Source organism: Dicentrarchus labrax, unplaced genomic scaffold (genome assembly GCF_905237075.1).
Source record: "Dicentrarchus labrax unplaced genomic scaffold, dlabrax2021, whole genome shotgun sequence".
Classification (NCBI taxonomy): domain Eukaryota; kingdom Metazoa; phylum Chordata; class Actinopteri; family Moronidae; genus Dicentrarchus; species Dicentrarchus labrax.
The window spans coordinates 1,169,028-1,194,945 of record NW_026136721.1 but is presented as its reverse complement, the minus strand read 5'-3'; the positions used below and the strand labels follow the sequence as shown (position 1 = coordinate 1,194,945).

The window sequence follows — 25,918 nt, the reverse complement described above, 5'->3', positions numbered from 1 at the left end:
GAGTTTGTATAGATGGAGCCACTGGTGGAGCTGGCAGAGGTTAAGAGCTGAAGTCACTACGTCTTTATTGAAGCAGCAGCACGTTGTCATTAATATTAATGAGAGCTCTTTTTCACTCTTTGTATTTTACAGTTTGCAACCTGCATCCTGTTGGGTTCAGGTGTTTGGAGTTTCCATTTTTCTAAACTTGTACATTCTAAACCTTCTTCAGCTCTGAACAGATTATTAAACACTGAATGATTTCAAGCAGGAACATTGTCTTCTAAACTCACATCTTTTATTCTTTATTCAGATTGAGTTGGTGCAGTTTGTCAGAGATCAGCTGTGATTATCTGGTCTCAGCTCTGAAGTCCAACCCCTCCCATCTGAGAAAGCTGGACCTGAGTTACAACAACAACCTGCAGGATTCAGGAGTGAAGCTGCTGTGTGGTTTTCTGGAGAGTCCACACTGTAGACTGGAGACTCTGAGGTCAGACACCATATTTTCCTTCTGTGCTGAGATGAATCTGATGTGAAAGTTGTGCTGACAGTAAAGTGCAGACATAAGGCTGATATTATACTGATCCACACTGAGTATCTTAATGCTAAAGTCTGTTTTCTTCTTCAGTGGTTTAGTCCATTGACTGTGGCAGAGCAATGTTGAGCTCCACATTTAAGACCTGAATATAACAAGAAGAATCTACATTGAATAATTCACTCTTTATTTCCATCTTATATTCCCCATCATGTGTTTTAAAAGAAATGATGACAATAAATACAATGAATAAATCAATAATCTCTATTTCAACTATCAGACAATAACAAATAGATTCACTTTTTGCTTTTTCCAACATTGTTATGAAGCTATATGATGCTTATACTGACTGAATAGTTTAAACTGAGGCTGATTTGATTTTATGACATTTTATGATATCCTAAAAGAAATATTGTAGATGTCTTTTGTTCATATTTCCCCAAAATCCATCCTGACATATTTGGTGTCTTTGTAAACTTTGGGATCTTGAGTGGAACCTTCAATCAGTTTCTGTGGGTTTTTCTTTGTGTTTGGCTGCACAACATGAGTTTGTATAGATGGAGCCACTGGTGGAGCTGGCAGAGGTTAAGAGCTGAAGTCACTACGTCTTTATTGAAGCAGCAGCACGTTGTCATTAATATTAATGAGAGCTCTTTTTCACTCTTTGTATTTTACAGTTTGCAACCTGCATCCTGTTGGGTTCAGGTGTTTGGAGTTTCCATTTTCTAAACTTGTACATTCTAAACCTTCTTCAGCTCTGAACAGATTATTAAACACTGAATGATTTCAAGCAGGAACATTGTCTTCTAAACTCACATCTTTTATTCTTTATTCAGATTGAGGGATTGCAGTTTGTCAGAGATCATCTGTTCTTCTCTGGTCTCAGCTCTGAAGTCCAACCCCTCCCATCTGAGAGAGCTGGACCTGAGTGACAACCTCCAGGATTCAGGTGTGGAGCTGCTGTGTGGTTTTCTGGAGAGTCCACACTGTAGACTGGAGACTCTGAGGTCAGTTCACTGACTCTCTGTTACTGTTGTAGATCTGATATGTTTCATTAACAATTGAACCTAATTTATGTTCATACATAGCTTACATCCATAAAGTTGTACATTTCCTTTTGTTCATATTTTCATGTCTGTTGAACTAAGTTTAGTCTGCAGTCACAAAGACTTGTGTTTCTTATAGAAACTGTAGAAAATGTCCGCTGTTAGTTGTTAAAGTAAATTAATGTTTATCATTGTTGGTAAATGGTCACATCTGGATACAGAAGATCCTCTGAACTAATATTTGTTTACATTGATCAACTTTACTGAAGGAGAAATATTTCTTTGCTTTCTGTTCATTTCTGTTTGTTTTCACAAATAATGTCTGATCATTGATATTGATCCTTTAGACACAAACACACACACACACACACACACACACACACACACACACACACACACACACACACACACAAACAAAGTGGTCCCATTCATTAGCTAATCTATGGCGGCCCACCATGGTCTAATTTCCTCCACCATAGTTTCATAATGAACTGAAACTATTTTTACATTTCTCTCTAACATTGTGTTTTCCTCCGTTGCTTCAGCAAAGCATCTCTCACTAAGTAAAAGTATCTGTGAAGGATAAACTAGTGACAATCTGCCCTCACTCTGCCCCTCCTGTACAGTCTACTGACAGTCACCCTGCAGAGACACAGAGACAGACGCTCTCTGTGCAGATAAAGTCTTTATTTTAACCAGTGCAGACCAGATAAAGCAACAGTGACCAGCAGTTAACACATCAGCTGGTGCCGATGTCATTGGTTACCACATTGGTTTCCATCGTTTTGATTGGCTACGTCATTAACAACGAGCCTCCTCCACACGCGACTCACCTGCTGATGAAACAGAATCGCAGGTGGAAAAATTTGACAAAGACAAAAGTCAACACAATGACAAAGTCACTCTACTCATTTTAGAGAAAAGCTCATTGATTAGGACATAGTAATGTTGATCTCCACATTTAAAACCTGAACACATCTGATTGGATTATAAATGATTTTATCTTCATCTTTTATTCTTTATTCAGATTGAGTGGCTGCTGGTTGTCAGAGATCAGCTGTGATTATCTGGTCTCAGCTCTGAAGTCCAACCCCTCCCATCTGAGAGAGCTGGACCTGAGTGACAACAACCTGCAGGATTCAGGAGTGAAGCTGCTGTGTGGTTTTCTGGAGAGTCCACACTGTAGACTGGAGACTCTGAGGTCAGACACCATTTTTCCTTCTGTGCTGAGATGAATGTGATGTGAAAGTTGTGCTGACAGTAAAGTGCAGACATAAGGCTGATATTATACTGATCCACACTGAGTATCTTAATGCTAAAGTCTGTTTTCTTCTTCAGTGGTTTAGTCCATTGACTGTGGCAGAGCAATGTTGAGCTCCACATTTAAAACCTTCATATAACAAGAAGAATCTACACTGGATAATTCACTCTTTATTTCCATCTTATATTCCCCATCATGTGTTTTAAAAGAAATGATGACAATAAATACAATGAATAAATCAATAATCTCTATTTCAACTATCAGACAATAACTAATAGATTCACTTTTTACTTTTTCCAACATTGTTATGAAGCTATGTGATGCTTATACTGACTGAATAGTTTAAACTGAGGCTGATTTGATTTTATGACATTTTATGATATCCTAAAAGAAATATTGTAGATGTCTTTTGTTCACATTTCCCCAAAATCCATCCTGACATATTTAGTATCTTTGTAAACTTTGGGATCTTGAGTGGAACCTTCAATCAGTTTCTGTGGGTTTTTCTTTGTGTTTGGCTGCACAACATGAGTTTGTATAGATGGAGCCACTGGTGGAGCTGGCAGAGGTTAAGAGCTGAAGTCACTACGTCTTTATTGAAGCAGCAGCACGTTGTCATTAATATTAATGAGAGCTCTTTTTCACTCTTTGTATTTTATAGTTTGCAACCTGCATCCTGTTGGGTTCAGGTGTTTGGAGTTTCCATTTTCTAAACTTGTACATTCTAAACCTTCTTCAGCTCTGAACAGATTATTAAACACTGAATGATTTCAAGCAGGAACATTGTCTTCTAAACTCACATCTTTTATTCTTTATTCAGATTGAGGTATTGCTGGTTGTCAGAGATCAGCTGTGATTATCTGGTCTCAGCTCTGAAGTCCAACCCCTCCCATCTGAGAAAGCTGGACCTGAGTGACAACGAGCTGCAGGATTCAGGAGTGAAGCTGTGTGGTTTTCTGGAGAGTCCACACTGTAGACTGGAGACTCTGAGGTCAGTTCACTGACTCTCTGTTACTGTTGTAGATCTGATATGTTTCATTAACAATTGAGCCTAATTTATGTTCATACATAACTTACATCCATAAAGTTGTACCTTTTGTTCATATTTTCATGTTAGTTGAACTAAGTTTAGTCTGCAGTCACAAAGACTTGTGTTTCTTATAGAAACTGTAGAAAATGTCCGCTGTTAGATGTTGAAGTAAATGAATGTTTATCATTGTTGGTAAATGGTCACATCTGGATACAGAAGATCCTCTGAACTCATATTTGTTTAAATTGATCAACTTTACTGAAGGAGAAATATTTCTTTGCTTTCTGTTCATTTCAATGTGTTTCCACAAATAATGTCTGATCATTTATATTGATCCCACACACACACACACACACACACACACACACACACACAGTGTTTCACCTTCATTGGCTAATCTATGGCGGCCCACCATGGTCTAATTTCCTCCACCATAGTTTCATAATGAACTGAAACTATTTTTACATTTCTCTCTAACATTGTGTTTTCCTCCGTTGCTTCAGCAAAGCATCTCTCACTCAGTAAAAGTATCTGTGATGGATAAACTAGTGACAATCTGCCCTCGCTCTGCCCCTCCTGTACAGTCTACTGACAGTCACCCTGCAGAGACACACAGAGACAGACGCTCTCTGTGCAGATACAGTCTTTATTTTAACCAGAGCGGACCAGATAAAGCAACAGTGACCAGCAGTGAACACATCAGCTGGTGCCGATGTCATTGGTTACCACATTGGTTTCCATCGTTTTGATTGGCTACGTCATTAACAACGAGCCTCCTCCACACGCGGCTCACCTGCTGATGAAACAGAATCGCAGGTGGAAAAATTTGACAAAGACAAAAGTCAACACAATGACAAAGTCACTCTACTCATTTTAAAGAAAAGCTCATTGATTAGGACATACAGTGGGTACGGAAAGTTTTCAGACCCCTTTAAATTTTTCACTCTTTGTTTCATTGCAGCCATTTGCTAAAATCAAAAAAGTTAATTTTATTTCTCATTAATGTACACTCAGCAACACATCTTGACAGAAAAAAACAGAAATGTAGAAATTTTTGCAAATTTATTAAAAAAGAAAAACTGAAATATCACATGGTCATAAGTATTCAGACCCTTTGCTCAGTATTGAGTAGAAGCACCCTTTTGAGCTACTACAGCCATGAGTCTTCTTGGGAATGATGCAACAAATTTTTCACACCTGGATTTGGGGATCCTCTGCCATTCTTCCTTGCAGATCCTCTCCAGTTCTGTCAGGTTGGATGGTGAACGTTGGTGGACAGCCATTTTCAGATCTCTCCAGAGATGCTCGATTGGGTTTAGGTCAGGGCTCTGGCTGGGCCAGTCAAGAATGGTCACAGTTGTTCCGAAGCCACTCCTTTTTTAGCTGTGTGCTTAGGGTTATTGTCTTGTTGGAAGGTGAACCTTCGGCCCAGTCTGAGGTCCTGAGCACTCTGGAAGAGGTTTTCTTCCAGGATATCTCTGTACTTGGCCGCATTCATCTTTCCTTCAAGTGCAACCAGTCGTCCTGTCCCTGCAGCTGAAAAACATCCCCATAGCCTGATGCTGCCACCACCATGTTTCACTGTTGGGGTTGTATTGGGCAGGTGATGAGCAGTGCCTGGTTTTCTCCACACATACCGCTTAGAATTAACGCCAAAAAGTTCAATCTTGGTCTCATCAGACCAGAGAATCTTATTTCTCATAGTCTGGGAGTCCTTCATGTGTTTTTTGGCAAACTCTATGCGGGCTTTCATATGTCTTGCACTGAGGAGAGGCTTCCGTCGGGCCACTCTGCCATAAAGCCCCGACTGGTGCAGGGCTGCAGTGATAGTTGACTTTGTGGAACTTTCTCCCATCTCCCTACTGCATCTCTGGAGCTCAGCCACAGTGATCTTTGGGTTCTTCTTTACCTCTCTCACCAAGGCTCTTCTCCCACGATTGCTCAGTTTGGCTGGACGGCCAGGTCTAGGAAGAGTTCTGGTCGTCCCAAACTTCTTCCATTTAAGGATTATGGAGACCACTGTGCTCTTAGGAACCTTGAGTGCTGCAGAAATTCTTTTGTAACCTTGGCCATATCTGTGCCTTGCCACAATTCTGTCTCTGAACTCCTTGGGCAGTTCCTTCGACCTCATGATTCTCATTTGCTCTGACATGCACTGTGAGCTGTAAGGTCTTATATAGACAGGTGTGTGCCTTTCCTAATCAAGTCCAATCAGTTTAATTAAACACAGCTAGACTCCAATGAAGGAGCAGGACCATCTCAAGGAGGATCAGAAAAAATGGACAGCATGTGAGTTAAATATGAGTGTCACAGCAAAGGGTCTGAATACTTATGACCATGTGATATTTCAGTTTTTCTTTTTTAATAAATTTGCAAAAATTTCTACATTTTTTTTTTTTTTCTGTCAAGATGGGGTGCTGAGTGTACATTAATGAGAAATAAAATGAACTTTTTTGATTTTAGCAAATGGTTGCAATGAAACAAAGAGTGAAAAATTTAAAGGGGTCTGAATACTTTCCGTACCCACTGTAGTAATGTTGATCTCCACATTTAAAACCTGAACACATCTGATTGGATTAGAAATGATTTTATCATCATCTTTTATTCTTTATTCAGATTGAAGTCCTGCAGTTTGTCAGAGATCAGTTGTGATTTTCTGGTCTCAGCTCTGAAGTCCAACCCCTCCCATCTGAGAGAGCTGGAGCTGAGTAACAACGACAATCTGCAGGATTCAAGAGTGAAGCTGCTGTGTGGTTTTCTGGAGAGTCCACACTGTAGACTGGAGACTCTGAGGTCAGACACCATATTTTCCTTCTGTGCTGAGATGAATCTGATGTGAAAGTTGTGCTGACAGTAAAGTGCAGACATAAGGCTGATATTAAACTGATCCACACTGAGTATCTTAATGCTAAAGTCTGTTTTCTTCTTCAGTGGTTTAGTCCATTGACTGTGGCAGAGCAATGTTGAGCTCCACATTTAAAACCTTCATATAACAAGAAGAATCTACACTGAATAATTCCCTCTTTATTTCCATCTTATATTCCCAATCATGTGTTTTAAAAGAAATGAAGACAATAAATACAATGAATAAATCAATAATCTCTATCAGACAATGTTGCGAGGTTCTATTTCCAACACCTCAAAAATTCAGACATAGTCTGAACATATGATTGGTGTAATTTATTTCTGGTCTCCCAAGGTGCACAACGGTGATAATATTTACAGAAAGTGGTCCAAAAGTACAAAACTTGAAAAAGGAAAAACAAATGCTATATACAACATTTCAAACATAAAGAAATAAATAAAAAAATATCACAACAAATACATCAGTTACTCAGGTCGTATCCTCCAGTGCACGTTACCTCCACTGTAACTAAGCCAGGACTGACTTCCCTAGCCCCTCCCACTGGGCTTAATATTTCCATTAATTAACAACAATTAATCCCATAAGCTATTATTGTAGCGACCCGGAATAATAGAGCTACGAAGCAGGAACTGGTTTAGCTGGTCTTTATTCTCCACAGCTTGAACACAGGCTACTGTAGGCCGTAGCCAATTCCAAAACAATAAAACAGGCAGATATCGTTATCAACATGAGCTCATTTATGTCTCTCCCCAACTCTCACACACCAGAGCCCCACAACAACGAACGCACCCCCACAGGTCCTCCGCCAATTCCAGGTGGCTATCTCACGCCCATCATTGCTATGGCAACTGCCCTGACTGACAGGCTTCACAGGCCTTATGGCACTGACCACGGCGAGCAGCTCTTTTCTGGTGACACAGTAGCGACTTTCTGCCTTGTTGAATGTCCTGCTGTAGTATGCCACTACTCTCTCTCCTCCAGGCATTGACTGAGCCAGCACAGCCCCTGAGCTGACGTTGCTGGCGTCTGTGTTGAGGATGAAAGGCAGAGCGGGGTCAGGTGGGGACAGAACCGGGGTTTCCACAAGGGCTCTCTGTAGCGCAGTGAATGCTCCCTGCTTGGTTGGAGTGTTGCACTACTTCCCCACTTGGAAGAGGTTGGGACACAGTTTTAGGAGTCCACATCGTCCCGATCATGCTGACTAGGTGGCCAGGCTGTCCGCATCCCCAGCAGAGCCTTGAATGTGGCCTCCCCTTCTCTTCCTCTCTCATTGTGGCAGCCTGCACTAACAGTGTCAATTTGTCCATCCAGCGTGGTTCTGTTGCATTCGAGATCAACATTAGCTCATTTACGTCTCTCCCCAACTCTCACACACCGGAGCCCCACAACCACGGACACACCCCCACAGGTCCTCCGCCAATCCAAAGTGGCTATCTCTGCTATAACTGCCCTGACTGACAGGCTTCACAGGCTCTGACAGCGCCACCCCACAGACATCCCGCAACCCATACACTACAGTACAACATAACTGAACACAAACAACCACAGTGTATACACGGCCCGTTACATTATTATTAACTGTTTCCAGAATCTAAACACAATATATATTTAAACACAATGTATTTATAATAATATTATACAATAATATAATCATTTCTCTTTAACCCAAATGAGTTATTATGGCAAAAATTAATATTACAAACAAAAAGTAATTATTCTGCCTAGAAAACCCTGCGAGATAATTGCATATAACCACCCGCTGTGTCACGCCCCTGTTTGTCCAACCAAACTCCTGAGACAGCAGTGCAACTCTGCAGCGCTCTCGCTAACCATAACTTACATATTAATGTATGGATAAATAAACTTACAGCTCCCAAGTGTGCACCTTGGTAGCGCCACTAAAACAGTGAAGGACAGTGAGAGAATGGCCCGGTTTATTAACGAGTTAATGAGAGAGAGAGAGAGAGAGAGAGAGAGTGTGTGTGTGTGTGTGTGTGTGTGTGTGTGTGTGTGTGTGTGTGTGTGTGTGTGTGTGTATGTAAATGTGTGAGTGAAGTTAAGAGTTTAGTGTACAGATGAATGGCTTCCAAATAATGTCTCAGTCAACAGTTTGTTTTATAATTGAGGCAGATAATTTCTCCATCAATATGTATTCCATTCATATATTTTTCCAGAGTGTGATATTGATTATGTTCCTTGATTTCCAGTTCATGAGGATAGTTTCCTTGGCGATGGTTAGAACTATGAAGAGGATTCTGTAAATGGAGGTGCAAGCAGAGTGCAGGAGATTTTTGGATGTGAAAGCCCAACATAAGAGAGAGGTTGTCAGTGATTTCCTCCCAGCATTGTTTAATTGTTGTGCAGTCCCATGTGGCTGTCTGTGGTATTTGTATGCATTATAGACAGAATCAGAATCAGAATCTAAAAACCCATTTTCCTGTGTAGTGTTCTCTCTGGATAATTTAGTATTGTATGAGTTTATCCCAGAGTCCATCCTCCGGTTTGGTGTCTTTGTAAACCTTGTGGAATCTTCAATCAGTTTCTGTGGGTTTTTCTTTGTGTTTGGCTGCACAACATGAGTTTGTATAGATGGAGCCACTGGTGGAGCTGGCAGAGGTTAAGAGCTGAAGTCACTACGTCTTTATTGAAGCAGCAGCACGTTGTCATTAATATTAATGAGAGCTCTTTTTCACTCTTTGTATTTTACAGTTTGCAACCTGCATCCTGTTGGGTTCAGGTGTTTGGAGTTTCCATTTTCTAAACTTGTACATTCTAAACCTTCTTCAGCTCTCAACAGATTATTAAACACTGAATGATTTCAAGCAGGAACATTGTCTTCTAAACTCACATCATTTATTCTTTATTCAGATTGAGGGACTGCTGGTTGTCAGAGATCAGCTGTGATTATCTGGTCTCAGCTCTGAAGTCCAACCCCTCCCATCTGAGAGAGCTGGACCTGAGTGACAACAACCTGCAGGATTCAGGAGTGAAGCTGCTGTGTGGTTTTCTGGAGAGTCCACACTGTAGACTGGAGACTCTGAGGTCAGACACTATTTTTTCCTTCTGTGCTGAGATGAATCTGATGTGAAAGTTGTGGTTACAGTAAGGTGCAGACATAAGGCTGATATTATACTGATCCACACTGAGTATCTTTTTCTTGGGCTTTTATTGCCTTTATGGTAGAGACAGCTGAAGATAGACAGGAAAGGGGGACAGAGAGAAGGGATGACACGCAGCAAAGGGCCGCAGGTCGGATTCGCTGCTGCAGCAAGGACTCAGCCTCGGTACATGGGTCGCCAGCTCTACCCACTGAGCTAACCGGGTGCCCACACTAAGTATCTTAATGCTAAAGTCTGTTTTCTTCTTCAGTGGTTTAGTCCATTGACTGTGGCAGAGCAATGTTGAGCTCCACATTTAAAACCTTCATATAACAAGAAGAATCTACACTGAATAATTCACTCTTTATTTCCATCTTATATTCCCCATCATGTGTTTTAAAAGAAATGATGACAATAAATACAATGAATAAATCAATAATCTCTATTTCAACTATCAGACAATAACAAATAGATTTACTTTTTGCTGTTTCCAACATTGTTATGAAGCTATATGATGTTTATACTGACTGAATAGTTTAAACTGAAGCTGATTTGATTTTATGACTCCACTGTTCCTAAAAGAAATATTGTAGATGTCTTTTGTTCACATTTCCCCAAAATCCATCCTGACATATTTGGTGTCTTTGTAAACTTTGGGATCTTGAGTGGAATCTTCAATCAGTTTCTGTGGGTGTTTCTTTGTGTTTGGCTGCACAACATGAGTTTGTATAGATGGAGCCACTGGTGGAGCTGGCAGAGGTTAAGAGCTGAAGTCACTACGAGGGGTGTCACGATTTCGATTTTAAATCGAAATCGATCGAAATTACATCTCAATCTTGAACTCCGAACTCAAAGGTAGAATCGACGATGCAGCCACACCCCCAATGTCACGTATGCCAAGACGAAAAAACACACACACGTGCTGAACTGCGGCGTCAACACTCCTCTAATTTTAGGCTGCAGCCAGTTAAAAAATACACGTCAACCAACCGAACTCGAAGCCCCTCTTGCTGCTCTGAAATCACCAGCATGGAAGTATTTTGTCATTCATTCACGTCAATTAACACTAACTTAGCCTACTCAACTTAGCAGGTGAAAAGATGATCTAGTTACAGTCCAAAATGACTTTAAGGCTTAAAATGCACATTGATAAGTACATATTCCATGAACACTAACCTTGGGTCTCTTCGGAGTGTGTTGAAACAATCAAATCATCATTCTGTGTTGTTTCATTTCACTATGTTCACGTCTCTGTTTAATGTTTGTTCTGTTTCCAACCTCGCGGTTGGAACAGTTTCAAAATAAAAAGCGTTTTCAAAATAAAAGCCCCCTGAAACAGAATAGGAAAAGGCCAAAAAAAGCAAATAACATATAAGGAATGCATTAATAGTAATATTAAAAAATCGAATCGAATCGTGACTTTAAAATCGAAAATGAAATTGAATCGAGGATTTGGAGAATCGTGACACCCCTAGTCACTACGTCTTTATTGAAGCAGCAGCACGTTGTCATTAATATTAATGAGAGCTCTGTTTCACTCTTTGTATTTTACAGTTTGCAACCTGCATCCTGTTGGGTTCAGGTGTTTGGAGTTTCCATTTTCTAAACTTGTACATTCTAAACCTTCTTCAGCTCTCAACAGATTATTAAACACTGAATGATTTCAAGCAGGAACATTGTCTTCTAAACTTACATCTTTTATTCTTTATTCAGATTGAGATTCTGCAGGTTGTCAGGGATCAGCTGTGATTATCTGGTCTCAGCTCTGAAGTCCAACCCCTCCCATCTGAGAGAGCTGGACCTGAGTGACAACAATCTGCAGGACAATATTCCACTCTATAGACTGCATACTCTGAGGTTTGTAGTGAGTTGAAGTCAGTCTGTGCTGATGAGTCCAGTTGTTATTGGCTATAAATGATCATTTCCTTGATGAAAGTCTATCTGCAATGTATCTGGGTATATTTGTCTAGGTTCTTGAGTGAAATGAGTGATTTGGAGACAGAGGAGGACAGATCAGAGTCTCCAGGATCCAGCTGGTTTAAATACAAACCTCCAGGCTTCAGTGATGAACCTGGACCTTCAGACTTCAAGTAAGAAACAGTTTGTACTGTAAACTGACCTGAACTGTTCACACAAAGAAATACAATTCAATAATGTACAACTGTTGGATGGATTGTAATGAAATGAGGTTCAGACATTCTTTACATACTTTTCCTCTGGCACCATCATCAGTGGACATTTTCCAATACTTTAGTTTATGAGAAAACACCTGTAGAACTAATGACATTCCCATGAGATTCAGCTTGACTTTGTCTTTACTACTAACTGGCTAATGTTAGCATGCTAAAAGCCTTTACACAGGGGAGACCTGATAAATAAACAATACAAAAATGTGAAGTACTCTCTTGTGAATATATTGCATCGAAACTATTCTTACCGGTATAAGCTTGCAGAGCTCTCAGGGGTCTTGGGGTCACACTGCAGCACGTAACAGCTTGAAAAAGTGAAGGCCTTAATATGCCAAAAGAAGACACATTATACCTGGTGAACATCTGCATGTTAGCATGCTGATGTTAGAATTTAGCTCCAAGCTCCACTGTGTGTAATGACAGATTTGAGAGACGCTAGCATGACTGCAGTCTCTCAGTCTGGTTGGAAGTGTAGTTAGTGGACGAGCACAGAGACCTCATGGAAAAGAATCATAGAAAATTTTGCATCTCCTGGATCATAAACCCACCTCAAAGGAGACATGATCGGATGAAATGTATGTGGTCATATATTATTAATATGTAGTAGGCTATTATTTGGGTTCCACATTTGAACATACTGGCTGCTCTACTATATCTGTGCTTGGGGACATTCCTGTGCAGAACGGTTCCTCCAGAGAAGTCAGTCTAGAGTCTCCTGTCAAGCTGTTTGGACCCTTAACCCTAAAGATAAACGTAAATACAGTAAGATTGTTATCCACGTCGGCGGTAATGACACCCGTTTACGCCAATCGGAGTCGGTGTGTAATTATGCAAAAACAATGTCGGACTCTGTAGTTTTCTCTGGACCCCTCCCCAATGTGACCAGTGATGACATGTATAGCCGCATGTCGTCATTCCACCGCTGGCTGTCGAGGTGGTGTCCAGCAAACGATGTGGGCTTCATTGATAACTGGAAGCCTTTTTGGGGAAAACCTGGTCTGATTAGGAGAGACGGCATCCATCCCACTTTGGATGGAGCGGCTCTCTTATCTAGAAATATGGCGAAGTTTATTTCTAAAACCTGACAGTCCAGATTGGGACCAGGAAGCAGAGCTGCTGTCTTACACACTTCTCTGCGCTTTCTTTAGAACAGTCACCCACCGAAAACCCCATAGAGACTGTGTCTGTCCCCCGACCACCTAAATTATTTAAAGAAATAAAAACAAGAGGAGTTCAACATAAAAATCTAATAAAAATTAAAACTAACTCCTCAGTAGCACAAAATAAGAGAATGAAATGTGGGCTGTTAAATATCAGGTCTCTGTCCTCTAAAGCTGTTTTAGTGAATGAATTAATATCAGATTATGATATTGATTTACTTTGTCTTACTGAGACCTGGTTGTCCCACGAGGAGTATGTTAGCCTAAATGAATCCACCCCCCCCCCAGTCATATTAATACTCACATTCCTCGAGGCACTGGCCGAGGAGGTGGAGTGGCAGCCATATATGATTCAAGCGTTTTAATGGACCCTAGACCTAAACTAAATTATAATTCATTTGAAAGCCTTGTTCTTAGTCTTTCTCACCCAAACTGGAAAACACTGCAGCCAGTTCTATTTGTTATAGTGTACCGCGCTCCTGGACCGTACTCTGATTTTATATCTGAATTCTCAGAGTTTCTATCAAGTTTAGTCCTTAAATCAGATAAAGTAATTATTGTAGGTGATTTTAATATTCATGTGGATGTTAACAATGACAGCCTTAGTAATGCATTTATATCATTAATAGACTCAATTGGCTTCTGTCAGTGTAAATAAACCAACTCATTGTTTTAATCACACTCTTGACCTTGTTCTATCATATGGCATTGATATTGAACATTTAACAGTCTTCCCACATAATCCTTTCCTATCTGACAATTATTTAATAACTTTTGAATTCATATTATTAGATTATAAGCCATTAGGCAAAACTTCCTACAGCAGATGTCTATCTGACAGTGCTGTAGCTAAATTTAAGGAGGAGATTCCTTCAGTGTTTAATTCAATGCCATGTCTGAATTTAACAGAGTCCTATAACGACTTTAGTCCCTCTGAAATTGATAATCTTGTCGATAGTGCTACAGGCTCACTACGATCAACATTAGACTCTATCGCTCCTATAAAAAGGAAATTATTAAAACATAGGAGACTAGCACCGTGGTATAACCACCAAACCCGCCAGTTAAAACAAATAGCTAGAAAATCTGAAAGGAAATGGCGCTCTTCCAATTTATCAGAATATCGCTCAAATTGGCAAGATAATCTTAAAACTTATAGAAAGGCCCTCCGTAATGCCAGAGGAGCCTATTACTCAGCACTAATAGAAGAAAATAAGAATAACCCTAGGTTCCTCTTCAGCACTGTAGCCAGGCTGACAGAGAGTCACAGCTCTATTGAGCCACATATCCCCATAAACTTAAGTAAATGACTTGATGAGCTTCTTCTATAATAAAATTATTACTATTAGAGAGAAAATTAATCACCAACTGCCATCAACAGTTATCAGTGGCTCTCCAAGTTCAGGGACTTCTGTCAATGTAAACTTAGATATATATTTAGACTGTTTTTCTGCTATCGATCTTCATCAGTTAACTTCAATCATTTCTTCATCGAAGCCATCAACCTGTCTATTGGACCCGATCCCAAATAGGCTGCTTAAAGAAGTTGTTCCCTTAATTGGCATTTTTACTGGATATGATTAATCTTTCTTTATTATCAGGATATGTACCACAGTCCTTTAAAGTAGCTGTAATTAAACCCCTTCTTAAAAAGCCCCCTCTTGACCCAGGGGTTTTAGCCAACTATAGACCGATTTCTAACCTCCCCTTCCTCTCTAAGACTCTGGAGAAAGTAGTCGCCAAAGAGTTGTGTGACCTTCTACATAACAATAGTTTATTTGAGGACTTTCAATCAGGATTTAGAGTTCATCACAGCACAGAGACAGCTCTGGTTAAAGTTAATAATGACCTTCTGATTGCTTCTGACCTGATGGACTTGTCTCTGTACTTGTATTATTAGATCTTAGTGCTGCATTTGACACCAGTGACCATAATATTCTTTTACAGAGACTTGAGCATCAAATTGGCATTAAAGGAACCGCACTAAGCTGGTTTAAGTCATATTTATCAGATCGCTCGCAGTTTGTACATGTTAACGATGAATCTTCAATAAATACTACAGTTAGTCATGGAGTTCCACAAGGTTCTGTACTTGGACCAATACTATTTACTTTATATATGCTCCCTTTAGGCAACATTATTAGGAATCACTCCATTAACTTTCACTGTTATGCAGATGATACGCAGTTATATCTATCAATCAAGCCCGATGAAATTAATCAATTATCTAAATTACAAACATGTCTTAAGGACATAAAATCCTGGATGACCTGCAATTTTCTGATGTTAAACGAAAAACGAAATTCTTGTTCTTGGCCCCAAAAACCTTAGAGACTCACTGTCTAAAGATATAGTTACTCTAGATGGCATTAACTTGGCCTCTAGCACCACTGTCAGGAATCTTGGAGTTATCTTTGATCAGGATTTGTCATTTAACTCCCACATAAAGCAGACCTCTAGGACCGCCTTCTTTCATTTACGTAATATTACAAAAATTAGACACATCCTATCACAGACAGATGCAGAAAAACTTATCCATGCATTTGTTACTTCAAGGCTGGATTACTGCAACTCTTTATTATCAGGTTGCCCCAATAAGTCCATTAAAACGCTCCAATTAATTCAGAACGTTCAGTTACCAAGCTCCTCTCCTGTGGAACCAGCTTCCAGTTGTGGTTCAGGAGACAGACACCCTCACCACATTCAAGAGTAGGCTTAAGACATTCCTCTTTGATAAAGCTTATAGTTAGGGCTGGATCAGGTGAGTCCTGAACCAGCCCTTAGTTATGCTGCTATAGGCCTAGACTATCGGGGGATTTCCCATGGTGCACTGAGCTCCTCCCTTTCTGTCTCTTTCTGCACTTATTCATGTTCCATTAATGCATGTTGCTAACTTCACTTCTTCCCCGGAGTTCTTGTGCTTTCTCGTCTTGCAGGTTCTTGTCGATCCTGGTGGAGCCTCCTGCCATGGTCCTGCTAGATTGCCATTGCCAATACTGTTGTTGCTGTGCACCTGTCTGTCTGTCTGTCTCTCTCTCTCTCTCTCTGTCTCACTCTCACTCTCACTCTCACTCTCACCCCAACTGGTCGAGCCAGACGACCACCCACCTAGAGCCGGAGGATCTGTCCTTGATTTCTGCCTTTTAACAGGCAGTTTTTCCTTGCCCTTTTCTCCAAGGTCTTGCTCATGGTGGTACTGTTGGGTCTCTGTAATTAATGTTTTAAAGAGTTCGGTCTAGACCTGCTCTATTTGAAAAGTGTCCTGAGATAACTTCTCTTATGAATTGGCGCAATACAAATAAAATTGAATTGAATTGAATTGAATTGAATTAACGTATTGATGTGATGTGATTGATGATGTGATTGGCCATTATTGAAGCCCACCACTCCAGACTACTCCCTGTTTCATGTGAATGCACTCATAGCTTGGCTGCAAAAAAACAGGTTGATAGATTGAGCTGACCATTTTAACTCTCTTCATGAGAGATAACTGCTGTTTTTGTGTTTGTTCCTACAGGATGGACGACAGAGAAAACAGGACTACACCTCACCAACATGAAGGATGTGAGTAAACACCCACTGGATGTATTAAAGAAACTAAACTAGTATTAAAGCATAAATGGAGGATTGGCTGCTGTGGGCTTCATGGTGCTGGTTAATCCCAATAACCACAGCAGATCTTTTGTTGTGCCCTGCATGTTGGGAAAGAGGATGTCTTGTGGGTGAAGGTCTCAGTCCTTGTTATTTTTCTATACATTGTATTGTATCGACTAATTCTTTACATTTGGACATTAGTGGAGGTTTGTCTGAGGAGAAAGATATGCTACATAGGGCCTTGCCCATTCTTGAACTGGAGATGTTGCTGTTACAGATTTAATTCAATTCAATTCAATCCAATTTTATTTGTATAGCCCCAATTCATAACAGAAGTTATCTCGGGACACTTTTCAAATAGAGCAGGTCTAGACCGAACTCCTTATAAAAGTATTTACAGAGACCCAACAGTACCACCATGAGCAAGACCTTGGAGACAGCGGTGAGGAAAAACTTCCTTTTATGAGGCAGAAACCTCGGACAGACGCCGACTCTGAGAGAGAGAGAGAGAGAGAGAGAGAGAGATATGGATATATAGATTTATGAATGTTGTGTCACCAGGATGTCCAAATGTAAGTTTGACATCTGCTGTGTGTCTTCTTGTCCCCATGTGATGGTTCTAATCACCCACCAGATCCGTCCAAATCAAGCTCAGTCCTGGATGTGTCTGAGGACAGCAGAGAGGAGAGTGTGGATGAAGAGGATCAGCTGTGTCCTGATGATCCAGAGAGGCTGAAGCAGCAACAGCAGCCTGTGTGTGGAGAGGCTCTGAATACAAATGTCAGTTTTTAACTTTAACATATCATTATTCATCTGTCAGTGATCAGACTCTGGTTCCTTAGTTTTACCCCCTTCAGGGTTAAATATTTCTGACCTTCTAAATTCTACTAATATTAAACGACCAGCTGCTGTCCAACGTAGTCCTGCAGGCTTTACGTAGAGTAGAAAGTGAAGCAGTGAGGATCCAGTCACCTGTAGCCAGTTTCTGCTCCCATCTCAATGTGTTCTAATTAACTCTCCAGTCCAGTTTCATTAACTAAGTTTGTACCTTTTTCACTTTTAGGACAAGTTAAGTTTCAGACCTGAACTGCTGACTGAGTCTGGAAAGAGTTCATACAGGTAACCAGATCATAAAATGCAGAATACTTTGACCATGTCAACTCCTGCACTAAAAGTTCAACCTCTTCAGTTTAGCTAGCTGGTCCAACAGCTTACTTTGCATAAAGCATTAAGATTGTGTCACAGAGAGAAAGAGAGAGAGAGAGAGAGAGAGCGATTTTCAGCCAGTTTTAAGTGGAACCATTGTAATCAAGGATGCATCAGCAACAGAGAGCGCTGCACAACCACCTGTAGAATATTCCATGCCCACTTTGGTTCTCAAGGAAAAACAGCTAGAAATAACTGAACAATAAAAGATCTGTCTGTTTGGGGATTGGATGGATTTAAGTTTCAACGTTGCAAGAAAGGAAGATTACAAACATGTTAAACTCAATGTAGAAGATGAATAAAAACACAGAGTATCTGCACGTCTTAACTCGACAGATCATGTGACCAACAGGCTGAAAGCTTGAAGTAATCAACCCTTCTGTGTCCTACAGGTTCAGGTGTCCTGGTCCAGGGTTGTTCCAGTGTACTTTTACTGGACTGGTGTTTGTTGTGGCTCAGGAGGTGGAGCTGCTTTACAGGACAGTCCAATGGGATGAGAGCCTCCTCCAATCAGCTGGAAAGACGCCTGCAGGGCTGCTGTTCGATATCAAGTGTTCAGAGGATGCTGCTCTCTGTCAGCTCCACCTCCCACACTGTGAAACAATGGATGTGGATGGTAAGGATGTTATTGTGCTTTGTGAGTGGAAAGTTTTGTTAGAGGAATGATAAAACTGTAAAGTCTGGTTTGTGCCCCCTACACGCTGCAGAGAGCCATCAACAACTTTTTGTCTGAGCTCTGCCAACTTTGATAGTGATGACCCAGGTTTATATTCTTTCACTGGGGCTGGGATAGCTAGACTCACTGGACTAACATTGTACTGAGGTTGTTATCAGTAAAACAAAGTCTAACTGCTCTGTGTTTTCACAGGTCTGCTGCCTGATGGTCTGTTGTCTGTTGTCCACATCACTGATGATGGAATGAGCATCCTGGAGCCGCTGCAGATTACAGACACTCATGTGATTGTTGAAGTGCATCACCTTTCTATCTTCGGCCTGATCTGGGACATTATGAGGTTGTGGATGAAAGCAGTTAGTGGCCAAGTTCTGCTGTTCCTCGGACCACCGAACCCAAAGACAGAAATACAAAAACTGAATGTGATTCTCCTGCCGTGCAACATCAGTCTGGACGAGGTAAAACTTCACGCTGCAGATCTGTAATGAGATATGATTGGCCTGCTGACTGATCAGTTGGTTCTACTGAGGATAAAGTCTCTAATTTAAATGTTCTGATGCCTTTTAAGGTCAGGAAACAACAGAAGAATTATCAATACATCATGGCCACTTCCACATGTGAACTTATCAAAGGCGAAAGTTACACTGTTCACTGTCCTGGAGCCGTCAAAATACAGCCCAAGGTGAGTGTTTTAGATAAAAGTCTGTGTCATGATTCATTAAACTGCTGTGTCTCTACCTTTAATTGACCTTCAATACTATGGAGAAACTGACACTTTGGTTTCAGAAAGCAAATTTTGTCCTGGGGTTTGGATCAAATTACCACCCGACGTTTGAGATCCGCCTGCCTACACACACAAAAGAAGTGACTTTAACGGTCCGAGACCAGGGACAGATGGAAGTCTGGGAGCATGACGTTGATCTGATTGGTAAAGTGTTCATCCACCTGCAGCATCACTCCACCTGATAGTACAGCAGATAAGAATAGACCAAAATTTCAGTGGGCATTTGACACAATGTGAAAGAAAGCAACATTAAGCTCATTGAAGCTGATGAATACATAAACTTATTATGTATTAATGCATCTTCAGTTCGTTCCTGCAGACAATCATCAGTAATACATAAACAGGGACTCAGGAAATGTTGTGCCTGAGCTTTTTGCATGTGACGTTTGAACGCTCTGAACTTGACAAAAGAAAACCTCACCCATTGAATCAGGTAGTGGCAGACATTTCACCAGTAGAACTGAAACTGTTTGCATCAACAGAGAGCACCAGCAGCTGTGGGATCATTTAATTCAGTCCTACTTATAAATCCATCACATCTTAAAGTGTGTGTACTTATGAACTGGCGATATTCAAATAAGATTGAATTGAATTGAATAGAATTGGTTGGACAGTTTTTCACTCGAGCTGAAACCTTTTATCTGCATCAGTTTACACAAGGAGAACTTGTGTCTGATTGCAGCTTTACATAAACTTTCAAGCTGTAAAATTCACTCGGTGTTGCATCTGAACTCACAGTCAGAGGCCGGTGTTACTGAAGGCAATGCTGATTTATTATATTATTATATAGCACATTTCATACCCAAAGTAACCCAGAGTGCTTTACAGAGTTCTTGAGCAAAAGCCAGAACAAAACAAGAAAATAACAATGATGATAAAAACAACATAAGCAAACAAATAACAATCTTTGTTCTGCTCGCCCCTTAGATCCGGCCCTACGTGAAGAAAATCCTCAGAGTGGTTCACCAGAGAGCAGGTTGTTATCAGTTCGGTCAGAGTTTGTCAGATCAGTGACTGAATCTGTTCTGAAACAGCTGCTGGATAAACTTTTAGAACGGAAAATTATAAATCAAGAAGAAATGGATTCAGCCAGAACCAGCAGCAGGGCTGACAATGCTCGAACTGTGATTGACATGGTACGAAACAAAGGAACACAAGCCAGTTCCTTCCTGATTGAGGGCTTGAGGACATTGGATCCAACCCTTTCCAACAAGCTGAAGTTGAGCTGAAGAAGAAATGAGACTCCTGGACTGGATCAGTGTGATCTAACTGATAATTATGATGTTACGAATACATGTAAGCAACTTTGTGTACACTGTAAAAAGACTACTGTAAAAGTACTTACAGTACCATTACTGGATATTAATTTACAGTAGTTATCCTATTACTGTATAACCATTTACAGTATTTATTTACTACTGTATATTAATTTACAGTAGTATCCTATTACTGTATAACCATTTACAGTATTATTTACTACTGTATATTAATTTACAGTACCTATCCTGTCAAGTAAGTTGAGATCCCTGATCTGCCAAAACCACAACGGAGCATCTGAATAACGCAATGCACAGAGATTATAATAACCAAAGCTGATTGTAACTGATTATTTGATAATTAATGAGTATAAATGCATAGTAGTAAGATCGAACTATGGAACGTAAGGTCAAGAGGGCAAATCATGTTGAAGTGTTGAGTAACTAGGTGGAAAGGCACGTAGGCCACCAGACATGTCTGGTGCGGAGAGAAAGGGGAAGTTGAGCGCACACAGCGGACACACATCTTGTGAAGTTGAGCGCACACACAGGACCGTCTTGTGAGGAGCAAAAGAGGAAGTAGCGCGGCCCCGAACCGAACACCCTAGGGGGATAAAAGGGGCTACACAAGGAGGATCGTGGTTAGTCCTCGGCCGGCTCTCGGGTTCAAGACTTGCTGATCGATTGACCACATCAGAGCAACTCATCTTTGAACTTAGACTTTCAACTCAAGAGACAGAGCAACGAACAAGCCATCATCGCAGAAAGAGAAGTCCAACAACCCACAGCTGAGACGGGAGTGGCGGGCAGAGGAGGATTAACCATCTCCACCCGGCTTCAGGTTCCAATTGATCACCAAGGATCACTCTTTCGTTCACCCTGCCATCAGAGACCGCACTGATCAGAGACTTTGCGGACTTTGAATAAAGTCGGGAGTTTCAACAGCAACCAACAGTGCGGCAGGCGAGGAAGAACTGCATCGGCCAGTACACCTCTGTATCGGCCAGTACACCTCTTCCCTCTCTCTCTACAAGCTCGACATTCAACCACTCAACTACAAGCCTTTTCATCAGGGGTTTGAATTTTAAACAATTTTTACTTATTATTATAAAAATAGTTAATCATTATTAGTGAATGTGAACAATCAAGGTTTTTGAATCAATTTATGCTGTATGCTGGCAATAAAATAATGTATTATTTTTATTCATTTATTAGTTATTTTTATTGCTAAATCTTGCAATAAAAATAACCATTGAAGTTAGAGAATAAACTGTGGACATTGGATTTATGTTGTCTCATCAGGCAGTAATTATTAGGTAGTGTGTTCATCATCTTAACAGTTCTAATAGGTTACTCTAGCCCAGGAAATTAAACAGACCCTCAGGGCTTACTGTCCAAGCCCCTAAAATAATCCTAGCAACTAAGTGCACAGATCAGTAAGAGGAGAGCTGCCATGAACGTGATTAGTGTGGTATTCGGCCCTAGGGCTATTCGGTCGGGTGCTGCACTAGAGTGAGCAGGGTAGGCGTTCGGACGAAGGCAGTTAGAGGCTAGGCGTGTCTCCTCGCCACCAGCTTAAATAGTCTTTTTAACCTAATAGGGTAATACTCATAGGCAAAAGGCTCGGACCCTTTATAACGGAGAGCTGGTCCAGTACCACCTATACGGGGGAAACTCTGGATCTAACAATCCATAATATTGTATCTTCATTTACAATACTTATTATTTTAGCATTCACAGTACTGCTACTACATTTACCTCTACAATATAAATTATTTTCGATGAATTACACATTTATCAGTATGTGTTTTACAATATTACTTTATTAAAAAAAATGTACTTGCACTTGTACAAAAACATGTAATTTTAACAACACCCTGGGGCTTGTGGAAGTAGTGGTTTGCACTTTGCTGTGTAGGCTGTCAAAATCAAATGTTGGAAAACAGAAACTAACAGCGTGTGTGTGGGTATCTGTCTGTATGTGTGTGTGAGAGAGAGACACACAGACAGAGAGAGACAGAGAGAGAAAAATAGAGGGGCGGGGAGAGACAGAGAGGGAGAGAGAAAGAGAAATATGAGAGAAAACATGAAATTAAGTTAAATGTACTGAACTGAAATCAAAAAAACTAACAGCATGAACATAAACAAGTGTGTGTGTGTACCTGTCTGTGTGTGTGTGTGTGTGTGTGTGTGTGAGAGAGAGAGAGAGAGAGAGAGAGAGAGAGAGAGAGAGAGAAAGAGAGAGAGACAGAGAGAAAGAAAGATAGAGAAAGAGCAAAATATGAGAGAAACATGGACTTAAGTGTGATGGAGATAAAATGTACTGAACTGAAATCCATAAACTAACAGCATGAACATAAACAAGTGTGTGTGTGTGTGTGTGTGTGTGTGTGTGTGTGTGTGTAGAGAGAGAGACAGAGAGAGAGAGAGAGACAGAAAGACAGAGAGAAATAGAGAGGGGGGAGAGAGAGAAAGATAGAGAAAAAGCAAAATGTGAGAGAAAACATGGAATTAATAATAAGTAAGATGTACTGAACTGATATAGAATTATAATTTAAAAATATGAAATACTCCAGAATCTTAGAATCACTTATTAGTAATTTTACCACTCAAAATCCACCAGCTCTCTTATAAGTGCAGCCACAACAGGGTTCAGGTTGGCATTCTTTCTCTGCGCCCCCTGTTCGTCTGCTAATCTGTGTTCTTGATTGGCATTCCGAGCCATCGGGATTAATCCTGAGAATGAATCTGCAAGCATAAGGGGGGGTAAATATTATCTCTAATATCTTTAATTTCAGCCAAAACATAACGGCACAACCTGCCAAAACCTGCCAATCCCAGGTTCTGGCCCCGTCCTTCCTGCCCTGTGCATAATATGCAAGAAAAGGGAGAAATTAATCAACAAAGCAGGCAAACGACAAAGGGATCCTCTGTCAAAGGCTGAAACATTAACAGCAGGTAACCCCCCCCCACACACACACACACACACACAGACATACACTGTGGTTGAGTGACTGAAAGGTACAATTATGTGTGAGAGATATGTCAACCATCTCATTGAGTTATCCTTTGTTTCGTTAAGGCCAATTGCATAAAGCTGCCGAGTTGAAGGAAGACCAAAGCATTCTTATGCATATAAAAGATAAAGACTGTGTGGCTCTGAAGGTGCAGTACCACAAAGGCTGTTACAATCAGTACACCAGGTTTTTGACGAGGCCTGCCAAACCAGAGAAAGAACAGTAAGTTATTTATTATATTGCATTTCAAGGAGCTACTAACTTAACATTATATAAGTAAACATCCAGTTTTCCTTCTGTTGTATGTGCACACAATCACAACACTTATTCATTTATTTGCTTCTCATTCATATGTGTTGTTTTAGGAATGAGCCAATGTTTGATGTCAGCTATAAGATGTTCTGTGAGAGGATAGAGAGATGGATCTATGCACTTTATGTCAAGTGCTAAAGTGACAGGACCACGCCCCTTTCCACGCCCCTTTCCTACGCTTACCCTTTATGCCCGGTCAGAAAGGTCAAATCGATCAATCAAAATCTGACACTTCAAGATATCTCAGCCCCCCATCCAGATGGTGAACATCTTTTTAAGATAAAACAATCAATAGATTGTACACAGTTAATTAGCACACCCCCTCCCCGCCCCTGTGGCCGGGAACCTTTAAATCTCAAGTGCGAACAAAGGACAGAGATTGTGTACAGAGTCAGCAAAGAGTTCACCACCAGTTCACAATGCTACAAGAAAAGTTTTACGATTGTGAAAAAGAGAATATACCAGAAGATGAGATGTCTGTGATTGGAATGACACTTTGAAAGTGAGAAAAAAGCTGACGTTCTAAGCCACACCCCTGACCGCCCACTACCACACCCTGACTGTCCACTACTGCCCCCTCTCCGACAACTACCCCATCTTCAAAGGTTTAAAAAGGAGTAACACAGACAAACCTCACACATCATCCTTGATCAAACCACTCCAAAACGAAAAAAGAAGACATGGCCACCATCAATAGACGTCTCCAGCAGCGCCGGCTCACCACTATCTGGACCCCCTTTTCAGACATCCCTGAAGATTCAACCTCCGGGGCTGTTCGGGGTGCAGCTCGCAGACACTCGGCCGATGGATCCACCTGTAACCTCAGCACTATTTTGGGGGAACCCCAGAGCCCTGCCTCTCCAACGCTGTACAACTCGCCATGCTGCACCCCTGGTTCATACGCAGATGGGACCCAGGATTTGCAGGTCTCAACCCACGATTCCTCCGATCCTGGAGGGGTGGTCCAGAGCCCTGGCTATCCACCAACCCCACAGAACTCATTCTGTGACTCCGTCTGGGTAGACATGGGCGATTCCCAGCCTCCCACACCTCCACGGCCAGCATCAGAGTATCCAACCCTTTTGAGCTCTGTTTCTTTGACCCCGCCACCATCACCATCTCCCCTGTGGGATGAGGAAGAACTGGCGGACGAAATCGACGGCTGGCTGTCTAGTGCTTTCTATGGTACTGTAAAAACGACTGTGCTGCATCTGCTCGCCCTCACCATCAACAAGTACCGCACTGCCAACTGCTACAGATGTCAAACCAGCCACCCCAGTCAGAAAAAACATCCGTGTTTAGAATCGTTAGATGATGTCTACTATCACACCAACTTTCAAGGGTTGATGAAGATGCTTTACAAGTCTAAATTCATTCCTGCAGTTCAGTGTCTGTTGAATATACGTGTGATACACCCTTTATAGGATAATACAATAACCAGTGCAGTGTTAAATAGAACACCAATTTTATTGTGAAAGATTAATAGAAAAATTAAAAAAAAAAAAGAATTAATCTAGGGGGAAAAAAAAAGAAAGCGGAACCAAAGTGTGGGGATCGTTGCACCACGGTACCCAGGTGAGAGGCACCTCCCTCTTCTCTCAGACAGAGATTTGGAGACGAAGAAGGCGGTTTGCTCTTTCACTCATTCACGCTGTGATTCTGTTTTCCAGGGTTGCATCTAGGAGAGTTGAGAGCAGTGAACCCCAGTCAAAATCATTTGTTACTTCAGTTACACTATTTGAAACTCGTAACAAACTGTGGGGGCTCGTCCGGGATCTCTCCTCATCACAACCATCGGAGGAGCAGATCCAGAGATACTAGAACCACACGACCAAGGTGACAAGACGCTGCTGCAGGCCAGGAGTCAACCCGTGGGTGTCCAGGGAGGGAGATCAAAGAGAAAAGGATCTTC

General features: G+C 41.1%; 1 protein-coding gene across 22 annotated transcripts in view; it reads left to right on the top strand.

Annotated features, from left to right (window-relative positions):
* Positions 1 to 21,965, top strand: part of LOC127355193 (NACHT, LRR and PYD domains-containing protein 12) — a 43,281-nt gene extending 21,316 nt beyond the window's left edge. For 2 of the 22 annotated variants that reach the window (XM_051385773.1, XM_051385774.1), the window contains exons 6-21: positions 293 to 469; positions 1,351 to 1,521; positions 2,588 to 2,761; positions 3,642 to 3,812; positions 6,468 to 6,644; positions 9,586 to 9,759; positions 11,529 to 11,672; positions 11,786 to 11,905; positions 16,682 to 16,728; positions 17,372 to 17,538; positions 17,822 to 17,877; positions 18,357 to 18,580; positions 18,833 to 19,095; positions 19,206 to 19,319; positions 19,424 to 19,565; positions 20,349 to 21,965. In XM_051385773.1, the coding sequence (XP_051241733.1) occupies positions 293 to 469; positions 1,351 to 1,521; positions 2,588 to 2,761; positions 3,642 to 3,812; positions 6,468 to 6,644; positions 9,586 to 9,759; positions 11,529 to 11,672; positions 11,786 to 11,905; positions 16,682 to 16,728; positions 17,372 to 17,538; positions 17,822 to 17,877; positions 18,357 to 18,580; positions 18,833 to 19,095; positions 19,206 to 19,319; positions 19,424 to 19,565; positions 20,349 to 20,650 (2,623 nt within the window). In that variant the 3' untranslated portion in view covers positions 20,651 to 21,965. Of the gene's footprint in view, positions 1 to 292; positions 470 to 1,350; positions 1,522 to 2,587; positions 2,762 to 3,641; positions 3,813 to 6,467; positions 6,645 to 9,585; positions 9,760 to 11,528; positions 11,673 to 11,785; positions 11,906 to 16,681; positions 16,729 to 17,371; positions 17,539 to 17,821; positions 17,878 to 18,356; positions 18,581 to 18,832; positions 19,096 to 19,205; positions 19,320 to 19,423; positions 19,566 to 20,348 lie in introns of those variants that run through there. The other 20 variants (XM_051385775.1, XM_051385781.1, XM_051385776.1 and 17 more) reach the window with 20 other exon arrangements.
* Positions 21,966 to 25,918: the final 3,953 nt, after the last annotated feature.